Source organism: Rhodnius prolixus, unplaced genomic scaffold, assembly GCF_049639745.1.
Source record: "Rhodnius prolixus isolate KJV_2025 unplaced genomic scaffold, Rpr scaffold_11, whole genome shotgun sequence".
In the NCBI taxonomy this organism is placed as follows: domain Eukaryota; kingdom Metazoa; phylum Arthropoda; class Insecta; order Hemiptera; family Reduviidae; genus Rhodnius; species Rhodnius prolixus.
In genome coordinates this window covers 11,089,498-11,111,708 of record NW_027411625.1, presented here as the reverse complement: position 1 = coordinate 11,111,708, position 22,211 = coordinate 11,089,498, and the positions used below count along the sequence as shown (strand labels likewise).

At 35.2% G+C, this 22,211-nt stretch overlaps 2 protein-coding genes across 5 annotated transcripts in view; one reads left to right on the top strand and one right to left on the bottom strand.

The window, feature by feature from the left end:
- Window positions 1-568: 568 nt before the first annotated feature.
- On the bottom strand, window positions 569-17,996 carry LOC141459531 (uncharacterized). Of its 3 annotated transcripts, none has more exons than XM_074138710.1 (13): window positions 17,498-17,727; window positions 16,948-17,013; window positions 16,755-16,859; window positions 14,338-14,758; window positions 10,964-11,276; window positions 9,301-9,482; window positions 7,563-7,872; window positions 6,396-6,821; window positions 4,977-5,195; window positions 4,182-4,563; window positions 3,304-3,501; window positions 2,855-3,001; window positions 569-651 (listed from the first exon to the last, which is right to left on the bottom strand). In XM_074138710.1, the coding sequence occupies exons 1-11, from the start codon at window positions 17,583-17,585 to the stop codon at window positions 3,371-3,373; spliced, it is 2,643 nt and encodes an 880-aa protein (XP_073994811.1). In that variant the 5' UTR covers window positions 17,586-17,727; the 3' UTR covers window positions 569-651; window positions 2,855-3,001; window positions 3,304-3,370. The 3 variants fall into 3 exon arrangements, with proteins under 3 accessions (XP_073994811.1, XP_073994810.1, XP_073994809.1); XM_074138709.1 differs by lacking the exon at window positions 569-651 and adding an exon at window positions 17,911-17,996 and having other exon boundaries at window positions 2,404-3,001; window positions 3,293-3,501; window positions 17,498-17,638; XM_074138708.1 differs by lacking the exon at window positions 569-651 and having other exon boundaries at window positions 2,404-3,001; window positions 3,293-3,501.
- A 2,361-nt stretch (window positions 17,997-20,357) lies between these two features.
- Itpr (Inositol 1,4,5,-trisphosphate receptor) overlaps window positions 20,358-22,211 on the top strand; it is a 46,548-nt gene continuing 44,694 nt past the window's right edge. Inside the window, exons 1-2 of one of the 2 annotated variants that reach the window (XM_074138159.1) lie at window positions 20,358-20,489; window positions 20,656-20,716. The gene's annotated coding sequence lies outside the window, so the exon portion shown is untranslated. The other variant, XM_074138158.1, reaches the window with a different exon arrangement.

Below are 22,211 nucleotides of genomic sequence, written 5' to 3'. Positions count from 1 at the left end.
CTCCAACTAACGTTTGATAACCACCAGCGTGAAATCCAACAGCTGACAGAAAGATGCCCTTCGGAAAATCAAACAACACAGGACATATATGTATATATCTCAAAACTCACATATGAAAAAAATAATTCATTTATTTATATAAACGGCTAAATAATTAGCCGTTATTCTCAACATGCCTAAGAACCAATGCAACGCTACCATGAATGGATTCAATTGTGCTTGCTTTTTTTTTTTTTAATTAAGAATGCCTAAATGACTATTCACTAAAATATTACAAGGACACATCGAATTCAATTAAAATATTCATAAAGGTAGGCCAAACTTATTCAAGCATATACATAAACGACTAGGTGGTAGGCCAAACTCTGTAGGTGCTCATCTCCAACACTATATAGTAATTAACTAGAAGCTCAATTTAAAATAAAGGAATGCCTACTTTTTGGGGGAAGAGTTCATCGTCATACTATCTGGGCAGGAAACACATACATAATAATTATCATCATTAGTATAAAAATTAAAAACTTAGTGGCTATGCACGGATCTCAACTGGGGTCCTCACCCTTTCAAGTCTACGCTTACAACACCATACAGTTAATCCAGTCGAAGTTTGGGAGGTGATTACAAGGCGTGATGGATGGAAGCACCTGATACCTGAGCGAATTCGAAAAATGTTCGTGAAAATCTTACAGACAATTATTATAACAACTTATTCAAACTTTAATGGGATCTATAAGGCGTAATAGTTACAGTCCGCAAAGGCGTAGCGAAAAAAAATGTGATTAAGGAGCGCTGTCTTCGGCGAGTGTTTAGCTTTTATAGAACTACAAGCTAAGTTTAACCTTCAATGCAGAATTTCACTGCTGATAGCATCTGAAAGGGCTTCAAGAGGTAATCATGTTTTATGGCTTTATTTAGTCAATCTTAGTTTTAAGGTAGTTCCACAAAAAAATCACCGCATGCCAAAATGTGTTTCTATGCTGCATAATGCGTTCCTGATCTACCTGTCACTTGAATAACCATCTCAAAACCTCACGACGCGATTTTTACCCATATATTTTCATAAAAGCTGATTTAACACCATTCAATTCCGCATAAGATAGATCCATTAACCCCACTTATATACTCGATACATCTATCTAATCGTTATTAAGTCACAGGCTACTTAAAAAAAAAAATTAAACAACTGTTCTTAAACTTTTAAGTAGTTATAGTACAGCTCAAAACCATTCTCTGGTTATATTACCTTCAAAATTAAAATAAAACTCCATGGGCCCCATACATATTCTAGATGCAATAGCTGTTTATATTTGTGATGCTCACGCGTGTTTGCAGTTTCTCCTTAAAAATTATGTCACGAATTTTTATTTTCATATCATGAAAAAACTCTGAGCCATTAATGGATAGGATATACAATAATATTTTACTCAAAATGTTTCTGTTGGCTCTTCAAACCCTTGTTCAGATCCCCCCCATACGGCGAATTTTGATGTCATGCTTTAAAAATAAAATAATTAAAAAGACACGACAACAAATAATAAGAATAAATAATATCACATTTTTTTTTTTTTTTAATCCGATATGGAAGAACGCATTGATAGAAATTTTTAAAGTTACTTCGTTTCAGATCTTAAACAATTAACTAGCTTTTGCCCGTAAATTAAAAATAATACTGTACAAAATATATCCAAGGTTAATAGTGACTAGGAAAGTATATAAAATTATTTTAAATATATCTAGGAGCCAACTTCCAGGAGCTCACTGCCAAATTCCTCTTCTTTAAGAACTGACTTAAAAGAATAAAAGCTAGATCAAACTAAATAAAGCCTCAAAGAGCAGTCTACTTAACAAAGAGTAAGAGCGCATCTGAAAAGTTAGGAACCATGTGTAAAAAACTGCGCGTAGAAGACCCAATATACACCCCGCAAGAGGAAAATGGACAACCTTCATCATTGATCTTGGCGTCCCCGCGGTTATCCTTGTCTAAAGAGAAGGACACTGTTCACTGTCAGAACCAATACTCGCACAATACTTAAAGAGCTTAAGTAGTGGTCATCTCCAACTATGCTAAACCAAGCGATTAAGCGAAAGCAAAAGCTGCTTCCCGGACACTTTATAATCATGTTTAAACACTGAGTACTCAACAGCCGACTGAATTTTAGGTACTTGTGTTTAACTGAACTGGCTACAAAGCTACAATGAAAAAGTTCCTTGTTCTCAAATAAAATTTACTCTCAGGCAGTCGTCAGGGAGATCTGAAAACTCTAACAAGTCCTAAACTATTTATAGCTAGACCAAACCTTCAACGAGTTTGCTATCACAATAAAAAAGCAATAAGTACTAGAATTTGTGAAAAATACTAGAAAACACGACAATCATCTAGTAGCTAGATCAATCCTTCAAGGCTTTTGCCCCCAAACTTTGTATCAAAACAAAAATACCAGTGAGTCTTGAAAAGTCTGTAACAAACAATAGCTTGATCCTACACAAAGGTTGAACACATAATTTACCACAGAACAAAAATACTGGGAGCTCTGGAAACTCCTAGAAAACCCCAGCTATTTCTTGGTAGTCCTTAATCTTGAGGTTGTTGGTTTAAAGTCTACAACTAAAATAGTCCAAACTTTTAGGATCTCAATCAAAACTCTTAGAAAATACAGGCACTCGTTAAAAATTCCATGAAGTTAATTAACTAGCTGAGAAGACTGACCATAACATTCTAGTCAAGCTTTCATAATAATCTTTGCAGGAGCTCAAACCTCTCTCTAAATTGAGAGATTGCCCTAGAAAAACCTGGCTCCTAGACAAACAAAGGAGGTCATTCCAAAACTCCTAGAAAACTACTACATAATATTACCTGTATTGTCTATAAAAAGTAAAATTATACAATTTAGTTTCTGAAGTATACTGCAGTGCTTCAAAATAGAACAGAAACAGTTTTTTGAACTCAAATTGGTGAACATAAGGCTGCTTTACGTTTTATTCAAACTCCATTCTTCAGGGACTGAAATTTATAAATATTTCTTTAAAAAATTTACAATTATTAATCTCAAAATAGTTTTTATTTTTAGGAGATTGAGTCAAAAATCTATGCGTTCAAATCTTGCAACGTTTCAAAAACATAAAAGTCGCTTCCACAGAGTAGTTTTCCTTCAACTAGCTCCCCTTGAAAGCCCACTTCGTAACATGCTAAATACGTCTACAGTGACTGCAGATTGCAAATCGCATAGATTATTTTGACCTTAGCATGCAGACAATAGTCATTCAGATATATAGGCGTGTTTTTTTAAATTACCTTATACTCACAAATATAAGTAAGTCATTAATAAATAATTAGAATTTCGCAGCAATTTGTCCCTCGTTACTAAGGTGTTTATGTGACTTGCGGAACGATCGCTACTGGTCGAAAAGCCAAAGGTATAGGCCCGGAAGCCGAGATATAGTGAATTCGATGCGGACTTACAGCGGTAGAAGGAATTAGATTTATAGCTGAGTTATTTCCAGCTAAAACACAAAATACACAAAGATTAACTCTGCACTCAATACCTAATCAGTTCAAGCAACTCTACTACTTCTCTTCAAGAGGTTTAGTACTCATTTCTCTTAAATGTAAATTATTGGGCACTCACAAACTTACAAAATTCAAATAAAACTGCTGATACTCATCAAATGATTTTGGTACCCTGAAATTCCCTCCAAATATAAACCAAAATAATGAGTACCAGATCATATCATTGGTAAATCATTATTCTTGCAAAGCTCGGTCGAACTGTAGTGGTTTAACTACTCATACTACACAATATTAGCACAAAACTAGTTCCAAAAGTATTTTGTACAACTTATTCCCCCTTAATTTGAACCACAAGTATAATTTAACGATGCAATAATCTTTGGCACTGCAATACTGAACCAATCCACAAACGTGTTCTGCATGTAATTAAAACAACTAAAACTCATCTACGTTCTCTCAATAAGAACCAAAATATGGACTAAATCAGGCTACAACAAGCAGGACAAACTAAAAACTCAACAGCCCAATTAAAAATAAATAAATAAATAAATAAAAAAGTTATAAGGCTGCCAAAAAAAATCATAGATTTAGAAATATAGATTTATTTCTTTAAAATAAAAAATGATAGTAATATAATCCAAAATTATTTTATAACAGATTTTGTAATACTTACATAATCTCGCGACCAACTGTGGATCCGGATTGGTTGAGGATGCCGGCATAAAATTCCTACCAATTATAGAATTTATGGACACTTGAACTACAGGACGCCTGTCATTAGCAATGCTAGCGTCATTTTGTGTCTCTTGTAGTACAACACTCGTGTTTGCTGCGGATTTCAACGGACCTAAAATGCATAGCTGGTTTCCGTCTTGTAATCTCATCTTCTTTGCACCCAACGCGCTATTACTATTAGAAAAATATATAGTGTTCGGTATTGCCCTTTTAGTAGGACAACTATTGGTATCATCAACTGGCAAGTTTGTTCGCAATTCTATAGATTTTTTTGGCTGTTGTTCTACGAAGGTAGGACGAGCGGGTGCTGAAGATGCAGCCTGTAACATTAAAAAAACATAAAATTCGACGTCATGGAAATGGGAGCTCATAAACTCGAAAATATAGTACATTCCCTTATCCTTTCAAATATGTGTATGATGAATCACCTTGTGAACAAGGTTGAAGTGTTTAGACCAGCTAAGAAAAAATAGACCATAAACTGGGTGAGTTTATTAATAGGTGAGCTCACACAATGCTTTCGACTCAGTAAGTGGTCACGTTTTGGTCAGAGAATTAGACCATATTCAGTTTAAACAGCCTTAAAAGATTGTGCAGTCTATCCGCAGCAATGTTGCTCAAACTGTTTATTAGTTCAACGATATTTAGTTATTTTGCTCTTAATTGCGAGAGCTTTAACCTTCCCAAAACAAACTACCAAAAACTAATCATAAGTATAATACGCATAGCCTACCAATAATGCTTTTGTGCACTGTTCTACTGCTTGTAGAAGGCAAGTTGAATTGCTCGTATCAATCTGACCACTTGAAGGAATCTGAGCAGTATTTATTTCTGTCACATTTTGCAATATCAATCTATCTGTTAATCGAGGAAACTTTGTTGGCGTTGTGTAAAGTAAGCCACGATTTCGACGCCACAACGGATGACATTGTCGATTCGCTAGAAATTGAACCTGTACATAGAAACATGTGTCTTTACATTTAGTAAGATATGCCGTTATTATTATTATAATAATTATTATTATATACATATATATGTACATTAAAAAAAAAAAAAAAAAAAAACTGTTTTCCATACTTCTTAATAATTATTTCCAACTCTATATTTTTACTGAATATGGTCTGCTGGCTTCACAACAGATACTCACACACACACACACACACACACACACACAAAGAGAAAACAAGACGTTCCGAAACCCCTTTTTAAAATCAATTTTCACAGAAAGAAACAAAAGTGAAAAGTCTTTATCTAAGTAAAACAATACTAGAAAGTTGAAAAGAAATCGTTCAAGAGATTTACACTTCCGGTCTGATATTGATTTTTCTTCGAACCAAGCTTAATTCTCTCAAATATAGTATTACTCCGATGGTATTACCTTACAATACTGTGAAATGAATCTTCGAGGGGAGCGCACCACTTTCTTTTATTACCCATTTTCTTCAAACTTCGGGTTTTTTATGTCGGTTAAAGTCTACAGTAAAATTTTAGAAAAATTTTCGAATTTGGAAAGTTGGCCACGAATTGTATCGCAAATATGATTTGAGGTCCGTAGTCCTGGATAATAAATTTGATTTTATACGTCGTAGCACGCATACACGGGATACAAAAACGTGTACCACGACGAATAAATGCAGTGAGAAATTTCATTCTTATTGAAATTACAACATTAATAATGTACAATATTACTATTCCAATAAAATATAAATGCCGATTAATAAATGGTTGCTATTTAATAGGATACGAAATTCCTCCCAAACTACTGTGCGAGACTCCGGATAGAAAACTGGAGACCCAGATTGCGTTAGCAAGATGAAATCGCCCAGGATGCGAGGAATATCCTCAGACAGCTTAACTGGATGTCGTCCGCTATAGATATGGACGACTGGCGGAAATACTTTGAAGGGCCACGACCCTCCATACTGGGCTGAAGAGCCAGGAATAAAAAGAATATGATACAGAAATGGTTCTTTACATGAACCATGAGGTATTATCACTTGATAGTAATTTTGATTTTTATTGTACATATGTATTTTTTATATTTGGAAAATAAAGACTAGGTATTTATCTTTTCTATCCGTTTCTTTACAGAAAAATTTAATACCCTTACACAAATCCAAATCCCAGATCCTAGTTTTACTTACATACTTACATTTGTATGTGGTCTGTCAGTTTGTTCTGATGCTTGTGCGCGTTTGTCTACGTCTATTGAATTTTCCTTGGAAGATTGGTGGTTGTTAGTACTGTTACTTTGACTGAGACTATTAGCTGAAGCACTGCGAATGCTGCTTAAGTCGGTGCAAACACTCGTAATTTCACTTTTCGAGATACCATTGATCTCGCTTATCAACTTTTTAGCTACGTCGTTGTCTGTCATATTTCCTTTACTATTATGGCTATCCTTATTACTATGACTATGATCAATATTATTGTTATTTTTCAATTTAGTCTCGAGAATCTCTTTAGGTCTGATGGAGACTGGTAAACTGAAATGTAGTTTCTTCTCTAGATCTAAGGTCGGGTTGTCGGTTCTGTGCGCTGCAACAACTTGGTTCCCTCTCTCGGTCTTTGGCTCTACCTGCAAGAAGTAAAGGTACAGAAAAAGAGGAAACATGGCGTACATTCACAAAACTTTCCCTCAGTTTACACATTGTTTCTTATTAGCTGCCCATTTTATTCATTTATTTATTTTTTCATTTAAATGAAGTCTCTATCGCTGGAGTACCTCATGGAACCAACAGGACCAGTTCTTTTTCTTATATATTTTTAATTTTAATAAAACTCCAAACCTAACGATGTCAGAATGGCCTTGGGGGCTGATGACATAGCCGCCTTACTCCGTCCTTAATACTAGATACAATTACTAACAAATTTACAAAGACCATGCCATGAATTGGCAAGTGTTGCCAACAGAAATAAATGTTTTAAAATAAACCAGAAAAACGACGGATATTATCTTCACCATGCTGTTATATGACCTTAGTGAATCAGGTCTTATCTTAGTCTGCTACACACTCAAGGTTCTAGAAATAAAACAAGCTTCCTCTACCTGAGGCTTACCAGAGTGGATAACAGTAAGGATATAAACAATGCTGTTATTTCCATTGTTCCAAAGGAATTACAAACTGCTTTCAGAAAACAAGCTTCTCTTTTACAAAGTAGTCAAACCAATGATGTATGCTCGTTCATCATGGAGTTTGGTACCTTCGTCTCGCAACAAGTTACTCAAAATAATGTTCGACTGGTTCCCCGCGTTACATACTTATTTATTCGTGTTAACTGATTCTTCTTTCTTATAGAGTTTAAAAAAGATAATTACCTTAAGCGGTTCTTCAATCTGCAGGATACTCTTGTGTTGAATATTATTACCAGCGGAATTTCGCTCAGTTGTGATAATGCTGGCACAGTTGTTACCAGCGCTGACTCGTGACATTTCTTTGTCCTTACGATGATCGGCCAATAATACATCAAACGACTTACTGCGTCCAGTGACCGCTCTGCGCAGTGTGATCGAGTGTGTCTTACAGGTTAGTGATCTGGTGCAAGGTTTAGCGTTCTCCTTGGCCAGCACACCGCAATGTTTTTCTGGATTATATGTTCGATCGCGTAAGGTGCATCCCATTCCAGTTCTGCAATCAGAAATTCAAATCTATATTTAAAAACTGGTGGCTATGTTTAAACAAATATTATTTTAGTGCTCTATTTTCAACTAATTGATTGGTCCAGATGCGCCCTCACTAGAGGCTCTGAGTACTATGAAGATGTACTGTGATTGAAGGTTACCCTCCGGTAAGTTACAATCAAATGACTGCTAAGGCAACATATTCTTTACCCTCCAATTCACATATGAAGGAGAATTAGAAAGTAATAATTGGCTGTCATTCCTAAATTTCCTTATCACTAAATGAAATAACATTTAATTATACCATTAAAAAGACATGGCACACTAAACAGTTCTAAGTATTAAACCAAAATTCACATAACCGATTTAATACAATAGACGCCTCAGTACAAAACCACATTCACGGAGAAGAAGATGATTTCCGCAGAAGCACAACAAATACTACAGAATATAAACAAATGGCAGCTTGGAGAAATTCATAGATGAAAGCTATGTTTCACACAGCTGCTCAGGTCTGGTTCTAACAACGTAGTGATTGTGAAGAGTATGCATGGTGCAGTAAGTATTCATCCTTTAGACTCAACACTTCTGAAAGTAAGAGGAACTTTGCGGAATTAACAACGTAGTGATTGTGAAAAGTATGCTTGGTGCAGTAAGTATTCATCCTTTAGACTCAACACTTCTAAAAGTAAGCGGAAGTTTGCACCTAAGCATAAAATCTTCAAGTGAATAAGACATTCCCACTCAATTATAAACTACTTACCTGCGAGCAGCGTTTAAGCTTCTAACAAGCATTTAACTCCAACTTACTCCACAACAAAGCGCACGTAAGCTTGGAAGACAGCGAAATCCATCTTCAAAACCCGATTGATTTTTAATCCATCTGACTAATTTTCACTTTTTCTAATTTTAAAAAGGATATACTTAGATAGTACGAAAAAAAAAATTGATTTGATCTGAACAGCGATACCTACCCACAAGAGGAAGAATCAAGAAAGAAAAAGTAAAGCAGTGCCTGTTTCGTCGCTTAATTTTCATCTAGCTACATACAGATAGTCGTGCTTATATCGAAACTGTACCATGCTAAGCTAGAACTAGGTGTTTTGGACGGAAAAACACCCTCTCTTTAATTAATGGGAAAAAATAATTTTTGAAGATTCAACAAGTACGCTAAAGACACGTCAAACGTCTTTATTATTTGAAAATTTAAATCTTGGAGTGTCTTTCTGATCTGGCTTCAAATAATAGAAATTATGGTCTGAATTACCAGCTTGAACATTTACAGATGAGAAACCGCAATTTTTACCAAAGCTGAAAAAAGAGCTAAGAATTTTATTATACCTTTAAGAAATTTCAAATATCAGTAAAAAATGATTGTCCCAATCATGCCTAAACCAGAGTCAAAGCTCGTTACTCATTAAATCTGTCACAATACCTTCTCTGAGACGACTTGGACGTAGCAAAGTTTTTGCGTTCCTCTTTATTGGCAAACAACGATGGCTGGTTAATGCCTTTCTTCTGCTGCTGTGTGTTCGAGGTGACTCCACTATCTGCCAACGGTGTAGATGGCACATCATTTGCAGATGCTTTACTCTGATTAACATTCTCAGAAATTTCCTGCGCATAAAAGTATTACGATGCTAATACGACTAATATAAACTATTTGCGAATAACAGCAGCACATTAGTGAAGTTTTAAACGCAAGTCAAGTAAACATTTCTCACTTCATTCAACAGCCATAAAAGAATGTTCAAATCAACTTTGCCCCTCTTACAAAACCAGTAGAGTTTGTTATAGAAAATTGTTGTTGAGTTTGTAATTTAGCTGATGAGCTCACACAGCCCTGGTCGCCAGAATTGGCGTAGTTAATGAGCTCACATTGCTCTGGACTACAGAATTTCTTCGCTTGTTTTGTAAGATAATAATCAGACCACGTTCAAGTCTGAACAGTTCAAGAACAATCAAATCCAAACTGGAAAGCATATAAGATCTTACTGACATAGCATAACAAAGAAATTAGCAAAGTCAAGAGGAATGCCCGGCGAAAGTCCTACGAAGACGTTACTGAAAATCCAGAATGTACCAGGTTATATAAGGTCTTAGCAAAAGAAGGTGCTGCCTGCCAGCAGGTTTTCTTGAGGAGGTCAGTTTTGGTCACTGGATGAATCACAGGTAAAGCGTGGTACATCGCTGACTACCCGAGAGAGGATAAAAAGAAGAAAAAGAATGCATTGAGCTACCCAGGACGCGCCTCGTATAGAGGATAGAATCAGTAGAGGGTTACCCACAAGGAGCTGTATTATTGTCACTGCTTAAGCAATCTTAGCTGATGATCAACTACCTAGATAACTGTGGAAGGCTCCTGCTGTCTAGGATTCGCCGACGATCTGGTAATCAGTGAATGTTTTAGGGATATCGTTTTCAAGCCACTCAGGGATCCACTGATAAGATGGATAGAATGATAGTGCAGGGACGAGGGGCAGTTCATCAATCCCCTTAAGACCAAGATTGTTCCCTTTACAGGCGTAGGGACCTGAAAGGTTTAGTGCAGCCCACGGATCAGAATTCCTTTTACCATGGATGCGAAGTATTTAGGAGTCATTTTGATCAGAAACTGACATGGGACCATCACTTTAACAATATTACAAAAGACCAGGATCACTTGGTAGGTGTATAAGGCTTTGTGGGAAGATATGGGGTTGTTGGTGTAGTGGTCAAGAACATGGATTTGCGAGTGGAAGATCTCCCGTTTAAATCCCATTTTTAGCTACTTTTATTTGTTAGAAAATAAATTTAGTAGTAAAGTATTTGTTTCCGCTCCCAACCATGACACTTAAACGGTAGTTGGACGCTTTGGCCACCAGATTTGTTACTGGTCGAGTTTTTTTTAGTGGAGATCCAGCTTGAGCTCACAATGCTCTGGACTGCAGTATTCGGTAACGGTTTTGTGTGGTGATTGTAACACTGAATAGTTCTTTGAAAAATGTTTAGTAGAGTCTCTAAAAAGATTCTGTGTTTTTTATGATGCGTGCTTATGCAAACACAGTATCAGCGGCTGAACAAGATATCTTTTAATTTTTCTAAAATTTCACACCTACCTTGGCTGTCTGAAGTTCGTTAATCCTCGTAGTTTCTGAGATAATTGTTTGTCTAGAATTGACCTTTTTGCTATCCGACTCCTTACTAGTTACAGTTCTATCTTTCAGTTTGCCCACTTTCCTATTATTATGTATTAGACTTGAACTGCTACTGCTTGAGATATTGTTATTTGATGGTTTATTTTGTTCTGCGCTTACAATATTTATTCTAGTCTGTCCTGATGTAACAGCGTTACTCTGAATCGACGTGGAATTTATTAGCACTGGCGATGCATTTTCGTTCTTTTCGTCCTTGTTTTTATTCAGTTTTAACCTAAAACAAATAAATAGTAGAATTAGTACAATAATCGGATCCTCGGTCGTCCGGAAATAAAGACAAAAACCGAAACCGATGAGGGTGTACCAAACTCTTAAGCTGTCTTAATATGAAATCGCAGGGCAAGAACCCATGATCAGGTACCACAATCCATTTTAATAATTTAAAATTGGTTGAGACGGCTAACTGTGACGTAGTTGAGCATTACGGCAAGCTGTCCACGGTCAAAACCAAACCAATACTGACCCTTTTTTTTCTTCTTCTTCCTAGAGTTACGGCCCACCAAGGATTGTTTAACAACCCTCCCCCCTACTCACTATCATCTGTCTCTCTCCTCTACTTTTCAACTCCAATCTTCCTAAAACGCCCTCCAGCCAGGTCGTATTTCTGATACCCTGTCATTATTGGAGTAAACAGCATCCCTAGGTATTTAAATTCTTATACGACCAGCAATTGTCTTGCTAAAAATTGATTGCTTATTGTAGGTTGTTCTCTTGTAGGAGATTCCAGTGATATTCTCGCGTGTACACGCGGTTTCATATTCATTTATTTTGAGCCCTCGACCACTCGCTCCCTCAACGAATTCTTCAAAAACTTCTGACATTGCTGATAATGTTCTAGATGAAATGACGTCGTCAGCATAGGCCATTTCCTGAGTTAGCTGGTTATTAACATCCTTCCTAGCTTCATGCGAATGTTCCTCATCACACCTTCCATTCTGAGTTTAAAGTGGTTGGGGCCAGTGGGTCAACACAGCCCACAGAGCATTCATTAGTCTGGCTATTCCGTACTTTATTAAGGCGTCACCTGATACCTTAGAGAGTCATTCGATACAAGCAAATTAATTTTTTGGATATTCCAAATTTTAGCACATTAGCATATAATTTTAGAACCTTGGACCTTTCTACACTGTCACATGCCTGTTGAAGATATACAAATAAATGACGCAGGCTAACATTCTCATGTACTTTTTTATACTTTTGTTTCAATGAGATGTTATCGACTGCCGATCTGTCTCATCGGAATTCACTCTCTTACTCACCCATTCCTTTTTCCAGATAAGCTATTATTCTTAAATTTAATTACTTTGAGAACCTCTGTAAAGGCTGTACTGAATAGAGCAATACTCTTACAGATTTCGGAATTTGGCATATCTTCTTTTTTCACTGTCGCAAAATCCACTCCTGTAGTATTTTTTCTTTCGTCCCAATTTCTCTTACCATTGCAATTAATCAATGCAATTATTAGCCCATTTGTCATTTGATCATGTTTAATTTCTTTCCCTATAGTGGATCTAAAAAACTTTTCCTTGCCGATATTCGTGTACAAATCCCCTTTGACTGTCTTAACATCGTATCTGGGTAGTGCAGCGTACGTACTTTCAACCATTAACTCAAATTTATCCTTCAGCTCGTCGTCTTTTACTTCCATGAGAGCATGTACTGATAAGATGAGAAACCTACCTTTCAGCCTCAACGTACATATGTATGTACGTTTACAGAATATTCTCTCGTTTACCGCTTCGAATAGCATATCTAATTTTGTTGGAGATCAATAAGCCTGTTTATATTCTGCTAGTTCCTACAATTTATCATCACATAAGCGTTCAGATGTACCGTTTCCTTATTATGCCATCTTATTTCTTGAACTGCTGGATCTATCCTATATTTCCTCAATTCCGACTCCAAATGTCCTATGGAGACCAATCTTTTACAAACTTCTAACATTCCATGTAGCCAGTGTTACGCCATGTTCTCGCCAACTTCGACCCTTATAATCCGTCCGGTTTTTCCTTGATTGAGCTTTCGTAATAAAAATGTGGATCGTCGGCCCCACACCCAATCCCCATCCTAGAAAACCAGATAATTTGATTTTTGAGTTTCCCTCATCTAGGCCGGCTGATTTCACTCCACCTAACAGAACCCGACCTACCCTTAAGTTACATTTCGGTATTTTCTTCTGCTCGGCGGACTGCCTTCACTACAACTGTGACTCCTAGGAGCGTTTATCGTCGTGCCCAACACTGTTACTGACCCACTTGCTGCATAACTGGCAGTGTCTTAAAAAATGGTTAGCTGGCAACTGCAGTCTGTGGGAAAGATAAAAAAAGGAATAAAGAAAAGTAGCGCATGAACTTTACACCTCAACAGGCGGTCACCACAATCCAAACTTCATTAATATTAATATCTGACTTGCGCTCTAAGAGAATATGATATGAATTTTGCCAAAAATGTGTTATTTATTTTCGATCAATGTTCGTAAAAGAATAGACCTCTACTTAATGCTAAGTTGTAAGAAAATTCTTTGCTCCATTAAATAAAAAACGTTTAGTCTCCTTTTTTTATGTTTCAAAAACCAATTATTTCTCTACATATTGGATCATATTCTAAAGTGAATATTAAAAACTTCATGCCAGGTGATGCCATCAAAGACCCACACCTCGCCATTCACTGCCCCACCTTGTCAACTTACTTTAGTGTGCAAGTTCGTCTATGTTCAAGGGCTGAACTGCAAGACTGCAAAAACACACTATTAATGTGCCCGCCACGAAAATTTTTTTTATGCTGATCAACTTTTCCTCCTCCCGCTAATGGTAAGGTTAATCTCTCATTGTTTCCTTGTGAGACTTTCTGAACATTGTTAGCTCATTCCCCCTAGCGATACTTTCCTATGACATCCTCGAAAGGAGTACCTGACCACATAATAATTGATTAATTCCAAAGGAGTATGTAAGAATAGAACCGTAAGAGTTATTACTATTTAATTTTAAAAAAATCAACATCTGAGATCACTGGTGTCCTACCTATCTCCGGATAATGTTCTCTCATTACTGATCACTCTGCCTATCTCGTACCAGTAAGCTGTAGGGCCTCTAAGAAATTAATCTGAGGGCTGCCAACTAAACTCGAACGTGGTGTAACCACTTAGCTAAACCCTGCCTCATTATTACTATTATTAAAATGGTACTGACTGAAAAATAGTAGAACTGAGTGTTCAGGGTGGAAGCGTTGTGGCAATCTGGTAGTAAGGAGTGTTTAGCATAATGATTGCTACTTACTGGATCTGCTTTAGTTTGTAGTCGTGCAATGAAGTGACGCCTCTTGTTGCTTCCGTCCTGCCGAGCTCCTTGCAATTAGTCAATTTTTGTGCGAGTTTGGACCGCTCTAGGTGCACCTGCACCTGTAGTAAAGGCCTGCCATTTGCTGTTATATCGCTACTACTGAGATGGTGATGGTGACTAGTTAAATTATTGGCGTTACATTTCCCATTCGACAAACTCAAAGCTTTATTATTGTTATTGAATTTGTTGCACTCTTTATTCAACTTTGTATGAGCATATCGTTGTTGAGTTGACTTTCTAGGTGATTTATTAGCATTGTTATTATTTCTACAATTGTCGTCATTGATTTTATCATTAATAATATTCGTCGACGAGTCTTGGACCGAAGTTTTCGACTTAGTTTCTTCATGACGTGTGTCTGAAAACAATAAAAATAGAAATAATACCCTATTATACAAAGGCATCTACACTATGATTATTTCTGCTTATACATTCAACTATCACTCTTGCAATATTCATGAAGCCTGCACACATAAGATGCACTACATACTAAACCTCTAGTCACCCTACACCAGCGTTTCTTTACCTTTTTTGGCTCTCGGACCAGTAAAATTTCTGAAACAATTTCGCAGAACCGGTACGTGGCTTTTTTTAAAAAAAAAAAAAAAAAAAAAAAAAAAACTTTACAAGAATTAAAGAACTACTACCTAAGTTAATTGAATAATTTTTATTATCACTTGATCACAATATTTAAATGTATAGGTAAAAAAAACCTTTGATAAAAATCACAGAGAACCTTTAAAGACAAAATTATTAATTCTAGATTCTAAAACTGTAGCATTAACGTACTTTGTATTATTATTTTTGGGGCGGGTATTGGTCTAGTGGTCAAGGGTAAGGCTTTGTAAGTGGGAGATCTCCAGTTCGAATCCCGCGTATGACTACTTTTTATTAGTTAGAAAAAATTGTATATAGTAAAGTATGAGCTTCCGCCCCCGTCCACGACATCTAATTGGTAGTTGGACGTTAAGCCCTGCCTAAAAAAAATAGGCGTTTACTTTACTTTTGTTTTTTTAAATAAGAATTTTTTTTAACGCGAACAGATCAGTCTCCGAGGCTGGTCCGCTGGACCAGCGTTTGTTAAGGTGCGCCCTACACAAACTACTTACACAGGAAAAATTTGAAAATACGAGGCAGCCACATACCTTAGGCCTTGAATGGTTTTATAGCCATTCTACACATTAAGGAACCTACTGCAGTAGTTAAGTTCATACTATTTTGGGTTCAAGCCACCCACTCAACCATAGTCTTACTACTTATTACAAGTACAAAATGACATCACGGCTGCAAGATGACTGGAACAGCTTTATACACTGTATGCCAAATTTAACTCCTACACTGACACATCAACTAGCCACTATTTGGAGTCAGGGAAGGCGCGTCAAAGGTGACACATCAAGAAACTTTAGACGTGGAATGTTTACGGACCGTCTTCACCCAAGAACCGTCAACGTAAGATGCTCTTTATTAGCTTGCCGTTCGACTATGCCGCCTGAAATAGTAATCACTACAGTAAATTAGAATTAAATTGTTTCCAATGTGTGTAGCAAATTGATGATTTGGTGATTAACTTGCAGAACTTCAAGACTTTGTCGTCTAGCACACTTAAGAATCTGGAAAAAATGGATTGAGAATGAAAAAGAGTGCAACTACGAACAAAAAATTAGGACTACTTATAACTATTACTGGTTTTAACACCTAGAAAAATCTAGCAAAAGCATTATTCACAATTTTTCTTTCCAAGTATTTTGAGAGACCTAATGCTCACCTAATAATCAAACCAATAAAAGAAAGCAACTGATAGATAAGGTTAGTAGAGTTTGCTTGGACTTGAAGTGCACGAAATACCAACCTTCAATTGAAGATTAAGCAAAAGTAATTCGGAAACAAAAACTCACTAATGTAAAAATTTATTAGTTATTACTACATGCTTTATACATAAATAAATAAACAATACCTTTTTTTTAGTAGGGCTACAAATATTACAAAATAATGGATATTTCTGGATGTGACACGTTGCTCGTGCTTAATTAGATTTTTCCGAATTTTGATACACTGAGCTCCAAAGGTTGCTGATTATGCCCAGCAAGGTTCAAGCTGTAACCCACATACACTATTCTACTCTCAAACACTACTGCTATGTGACTATGACCCCCCAAGCAGCCAGGAGGAGGTGGGCAGTGTGGCTTTATATTCACTCTACCACATCTAATGTCCACACTTAAATCACAATACACAAGTAGTGGGCCTGCACAGGAAGCTATGTGCAGCTAGTTTGAGTCCAAGCTGTGACCCACACTGAATGAGACTAACACTGCACTAGCCAAAAATCCCACAAATGCATGTATACTTACTGATATGATCTAATAACGCTGGCAACTTCAACTTATCACCGCAGAAATTACAGATAGCAAGCTCCAAAATTTCTGCCGTAGGACAATGGCCGAATATTGGAATGTCTGTAAGAATAGAATTAATAAAAACATAACTCATAACTAAATATAACTGAAATCTTCTTGGATAAAATTAGAACAATAATAAAAATACCTGATTTATTTAATAGCATGCTCTGGCATTCATTTGTTACTTTAGCTGCACTGTTTTCAGTTAACTCTGTAAGAGATAAATTAACATAAGGCATAAGACAACTTAGAATAATCTAAAACGCAGACCTCACTAACAAAACCTCCACTAAATAATAAACTTGATCTGTTTATAGAATATTGCCTCTGCTAAACAAAACACTTATTTCAGGGCTAGCACAGCCTTTATATATGGTCTAATTTTCTCAATATATCACCATACATTGTTGACTAAAGAGTTGAAATTCACTAAAACGCTCTAATAAACAATCAGTTTGAGAAAACCTTGTTGAAGCTGAAGTGAGTTTTTAAGCGAAGTAATGACTGTGAATATGATCTAACGACAACCAACGTTACACTATAATTCAAAACGGTATGCGCTCTCTAAATCTCAGCTAAATAATATACTCAACCCACTGGGAAGTTTATGATATGGCCACATTTTTGACAAATATATATGTAAGGCACTCAGAATAAGATCAAAAAGAATGTTTTTATTTTAACCAATAACTTACCCGGTGGTACTTTAAATCCAATAAAATCAGTCCAAGCTGACCACGGTTTACCACGAAATTTTCTAATATCTTCTAATCCAGTGGACATAGTTAATATTGTGACTATTTTCTTTTTATTAAGTTCAACTTTCCTTTTCTAAACTTGTTTAGATTTGAACAAAAACGAAAAATACATAGTCATTATTTAATACTTATTATTTTTAAAAAATATCTCTAAAGATAAACTTATTAGAAAGATTTTTTTTTAGGACTAGATACTTGTCACTTAAAGGATCATCTCAATAACTTTAAAAAATTAGAAAATTTAAAATTAATTTATTTTAATCAATGTCACTGCACATAAATTATTATGTTGGTAAAAATTAACAAACACTATTTGTATTGAAGAAAAACTAGTAAATCAACTTTTATACTTGTAACTCTAGCTTGTAAATACGTCAAACTTAATAACAACGAGTCTCCTGTTAAGCATATAAGATGGAACTCTGCTGTCTACAATATATAAAACGGCGAGTGGAACAGCACTGTTATATTCTCCAACATGCCCGTAATGAATTCAGTACATCACACAATCCTATTTTGAACATATAAAATAAAGTAGATAAGTAAACAAAAAATACTATTTAATGATAGTAGTACAATAAAACAAATCTAGTTGAAGGGAAAATACGAAAATATATTTTAATCTCAGGACCCCCCTCAGGTTACGTTCAAAAATTCTTTGATCTGTGTATTAAAGAACTATGTCTTCAGATCATCACGCTTATATCAATTTAAGACTAGATCTCTGTAATTTAAAATGTGGTGCGAATATATGTACACTACTTTCTCTTATTCCAAATAAGATTATTAAATAATAATATGGGCTCAGGAATGAAAAATAAAATAACGAATATTTGTGGCAAGGGGCAAACCCTAGGCTAACAAAAGCCGTTCTGTGCTTAAACAGATACCACAATCAGCATCATTAGCCAGGCGAAAATTCATCCCGTAATTGGTCCACTTAAGATTTATAGCCGTCAATAACTCTTTACGGGAAACACCTAAAAACTTCTAGCGATGCATCCCCAGTCAGCAAATTTGATTGCCGACTACCATCGAGCTAATTTAAAGGATAAATTCTATTAAGCAGTCAATTCCTGGAAACCATAATCTTATCCAAAGAATAACTTTGCTCACAGCCTGGAAGGCAGTTGCCAAATCGATAAAAACTCTGCCAAGAGTTCTGCCGTTTCAATATAGGCTGCTGTTCCTGACTTCCATCCATTCCGAAAGCATCCGTGTCACACTTGAGTAATTATCAGGAATCACAACAGACGGATCCATCATTAACCAGTCCTCCCTAGAATGTCAACTATCATAAGGAAAATCCTGTGATCTGAACCTAAATAAATAGTATATTTCGCTTACTTGTTAACCTTTGCTCTTATTTTATACTTTGAAATCTTGTTTCTGGTCTTGGAATGCATGGCATTGGCTAACAGTATCATACACAAAAAATTCAAAGACAGACCTTTTTTAGGCCTCTATTATTATTATTTTATAGAAATAAAGTTGCGACTATTGCCTCTAGTATAGAATTTCCAATCTATGCTGACGATTCAAAATTTCTATATAAAAAAAAATACCTGAGGATGCTCTCGTTGTTAAGGTAAACTTAACTAAATTAAATTATTGGAATTTAATTACATTAATGTTAGTGCAATAAGTTTTGAATTTATTCAAATCCAACCAACAGCAAATTAAAATATAGATATAATTGTCACTTCCGGTTTATGGTCTTTCCAAAAACCTTTATATCGAATGTGCCAAATGGAATACCAAGTTTGTACGTTCTGTCCATGCTCTCAAACCATTTAAAACAAAAATTATTCAAAAGTCATCAAAACACTTTCCTTAAAAAAACTTATAGATCAAAAAGTTAAGGGTTGATTAAACGACAAAAGATACACAAATCAGCAAGTATCCAACATTTCATTCATATTACATGAAAGTATTTTTACTGCATTAAATTTTGATTTATATTGTTTTGAATTTATTAGATTTTACAGAACCTTGGACCCTTTTTTAATCATAAATAATGTTTTTGTCATTTTTTAGCATAGTTTTTCTCGAAAATTTATTAATTTGCATAGTTGCAAAAAATTATTTTTATAAACAAGGATATGCACTTTATTTGAAAGAAAATTTTGGAATTGCAACTTTTATGAGTTGTAAGAAGCTGCCAAGTAGACAAAGTCTAAGTGCTGTAGCTTGACTCGAACTCGGGATCTCCGAATGGGAATCCATTTAACGCTAACCACTTAGCTAATCCCTCCGTAAGAAACTATAAATTAATTATTAATTTAAATTGTTCATTCAGTACAATGTAAGAGTAATGTCCATGGAACTGCAAGCGTGGCTCTAAATTATTTATCGGTACAAGGTTCTTAATTATTTGCAAACCTGTAATAAGTTCTGAATCAAAACAATATTCAGATCGGCTACCGTAGCACTTACTAAATGAAAATTAAAGCAAAGGATAATTTCTAAAATTTGCAAGATATTTTACTGGTTCAAAATGGTTAAATTAATTACTGCAGTTAAGTAAGGTCTTCAGTGTTGCCTCTCAATTTTTAAAAAAATTATTGTTTATTTTGTTCAATTATTAATTAAAATCTAAATTATTATTTTTAATTAAAAATAGATTAGAGAAAAAGTATTTAATTTAATAAATTTAATTTTAACTTATGTATGTTTAGCTAGACAATAATTAGTACATGACCCATATTCATTAAAGTGTAAATTATTTTCCAAAAAGGAGATTTCTTTTAAAATTATTGATTATTACATTATAGAAGCCCAGCGCTATCCGCTCGCTAGGGTTGTCGTTTAAAAGTATTTTTATCTAAGTTTTTGTTAATTTTTTTTAGTACCTGCAAGTATTTTTTTTTTTTAGAATATTTCCCTTTTTGACATCGCTGTAGAGCGAGGTTGCACACAGCAGGTTAAAGTAAGTTGTTTGAAATAGCAGAACACGCAAACAGTGAAGAAAACTAGAATAATTTGTTTCAAATTCCACTGCTCATTCTGCATTATTGTTTTTAGTAACCTGATGTATTAATAGCAAAAGTATAATAAACATTTTTGAAATTATGTATGTTAAATGAATTGTTTAGAGTTGAATGATCGGATAAGAAGAGTTTACTTGGGCTATATTTTCCACAGAGAATATTGGAGGTGAGTGTGAGTTTTTTATTCTAGCTTTCACTTTTCTAGCTTTTATTTACTCTTTAACCAGTGCCATACAAAATCTGGTGCAATCACCCAAGACTTTCTCTTACCCCAACTAACACACTCAAGTTTTCTTAACACTTAAGATTTTACTAAAGGCTGCTTTCGATATTGCAAGATTTGCCACGAACAGCACTTCTTTTAACTACATCACGACATCTCAGTTCTCTCTGACTACACATGAAATATTGTATTGTATATTACAAAAATGTTTCATCTGAATTAGAGATGAATGCAGAAATTGAAGAAAGTAAATAGTTGATTAAATTTAGAGTGATATTTGAAAACAAATTCAGTTGTCAAAGCATTAATATTAAGCAGTACTATCATACATACCAGGTCGTCTTAATCTGGAAATACTAGTGTACCACTCTAAATGTGTAAATATCCTAGTTTCGCCAGAAATATTTCATTTTATCTTCTAAATTTGTATTTCTGAGCAGCTACTAGATCGTATAGACCAGGTCGTCTTGATTTGTGAAATAATAGTGCAAAAGTTCGAATCCAGCTGCTGACCCTTAGATTTTCTCTTCCTAGGAGCTTCTTACAGCTCACTGTCCGGTGATGGGCAGTGTTGTCTGTAACGAAAGAACACTGTCCGGAGGCCAGCAGTGCACAGAAAAAAGCTCCGGGCGCCAATAACCTAAGATGTTGACGCGCCTTAAATCATTAAACAAAAAAATAGTGCAAAAACAACTCTAAATGTAGAAATAATTTTTTAGTCTCGCCCGAAATATTGCATTTTCGTCTTAACGTTGTAATTCAAAGCGTGTTATAGATCGTATATACCAGGTCGTCTTAAGCCAGAAATATGTTACTAGTACATAAACCACACTAAATGTGGAAAAATCTTGCTTGTTGGCTACAGATATACTTTTATTTTTTACAAAACTATTACTTTCATTTGAAACATTTACAAAAACTTACTAGGGTTTTGGATTCTGAGAAATTTATGACATTGATGTCAAATGTATGTGTGCGCGGTGGCTGGGACCACAAGACTTTAATAAAAAAAATTCTGTTCCTCTACACCAGGAGTAAGTAGCCAAATTAATCCCGATAACCGAATATTTATATAGTTTAAATATTGTTTACAAACCACCCAAACAGAACATAAAGAAAAAATCTATCCAGAAGGCACAAAAATCTCCTTAGCAAAACTTTCAGTTTAGAATAAGGGTTGATTTAACGTCAAGAGGTAAGTAAAGTAATCGCCTATTTTTTTTCAGGCGGGGCTTAACGTTCAACTACCAATTAGGTATCGTTGACGGGGGCGGAAGCACATACTTTACTGCAACGTTTTTTAGGTTGGAGGAAGTATATTATTTCAATGGATTTTTATGTTTTTAAAGATTCGTGAAAACATTGGTAAATGTGCTTAGAAATAGTACCAAGAAAAAATGTTTCAGAAAAATGGGGGAAAAAATTAGAAACCAACTTA

What these genes read in the sequence shown, in the direction of transcription:
- LOC141459531 (XM_074138709.1), bottom strand. Translation starts at nt 17,585, where the DNA reads ATGTCCACTGGATTAGAAGATATTAGAAAATTTCGTGGTAAACCGTGG. An exon ending in TACAAACTAAAGCAGATCCA is followed by an intron (nt 11,277 to 14,337) that starts GTAAGTAGCAAT and finishes TATTTGTTTTAG; the next exon opens with GTTAAAACTGAATAAAAACA. An exon ending in AGTGCACAAAAGCATTATTG is followed by an intron (nt 4,564 to 4,976) that starts GTAGGCTATGCG and finishes TTAATGTTACAG; the next exon opens with GCTGCATCTTCAGCACCCGC.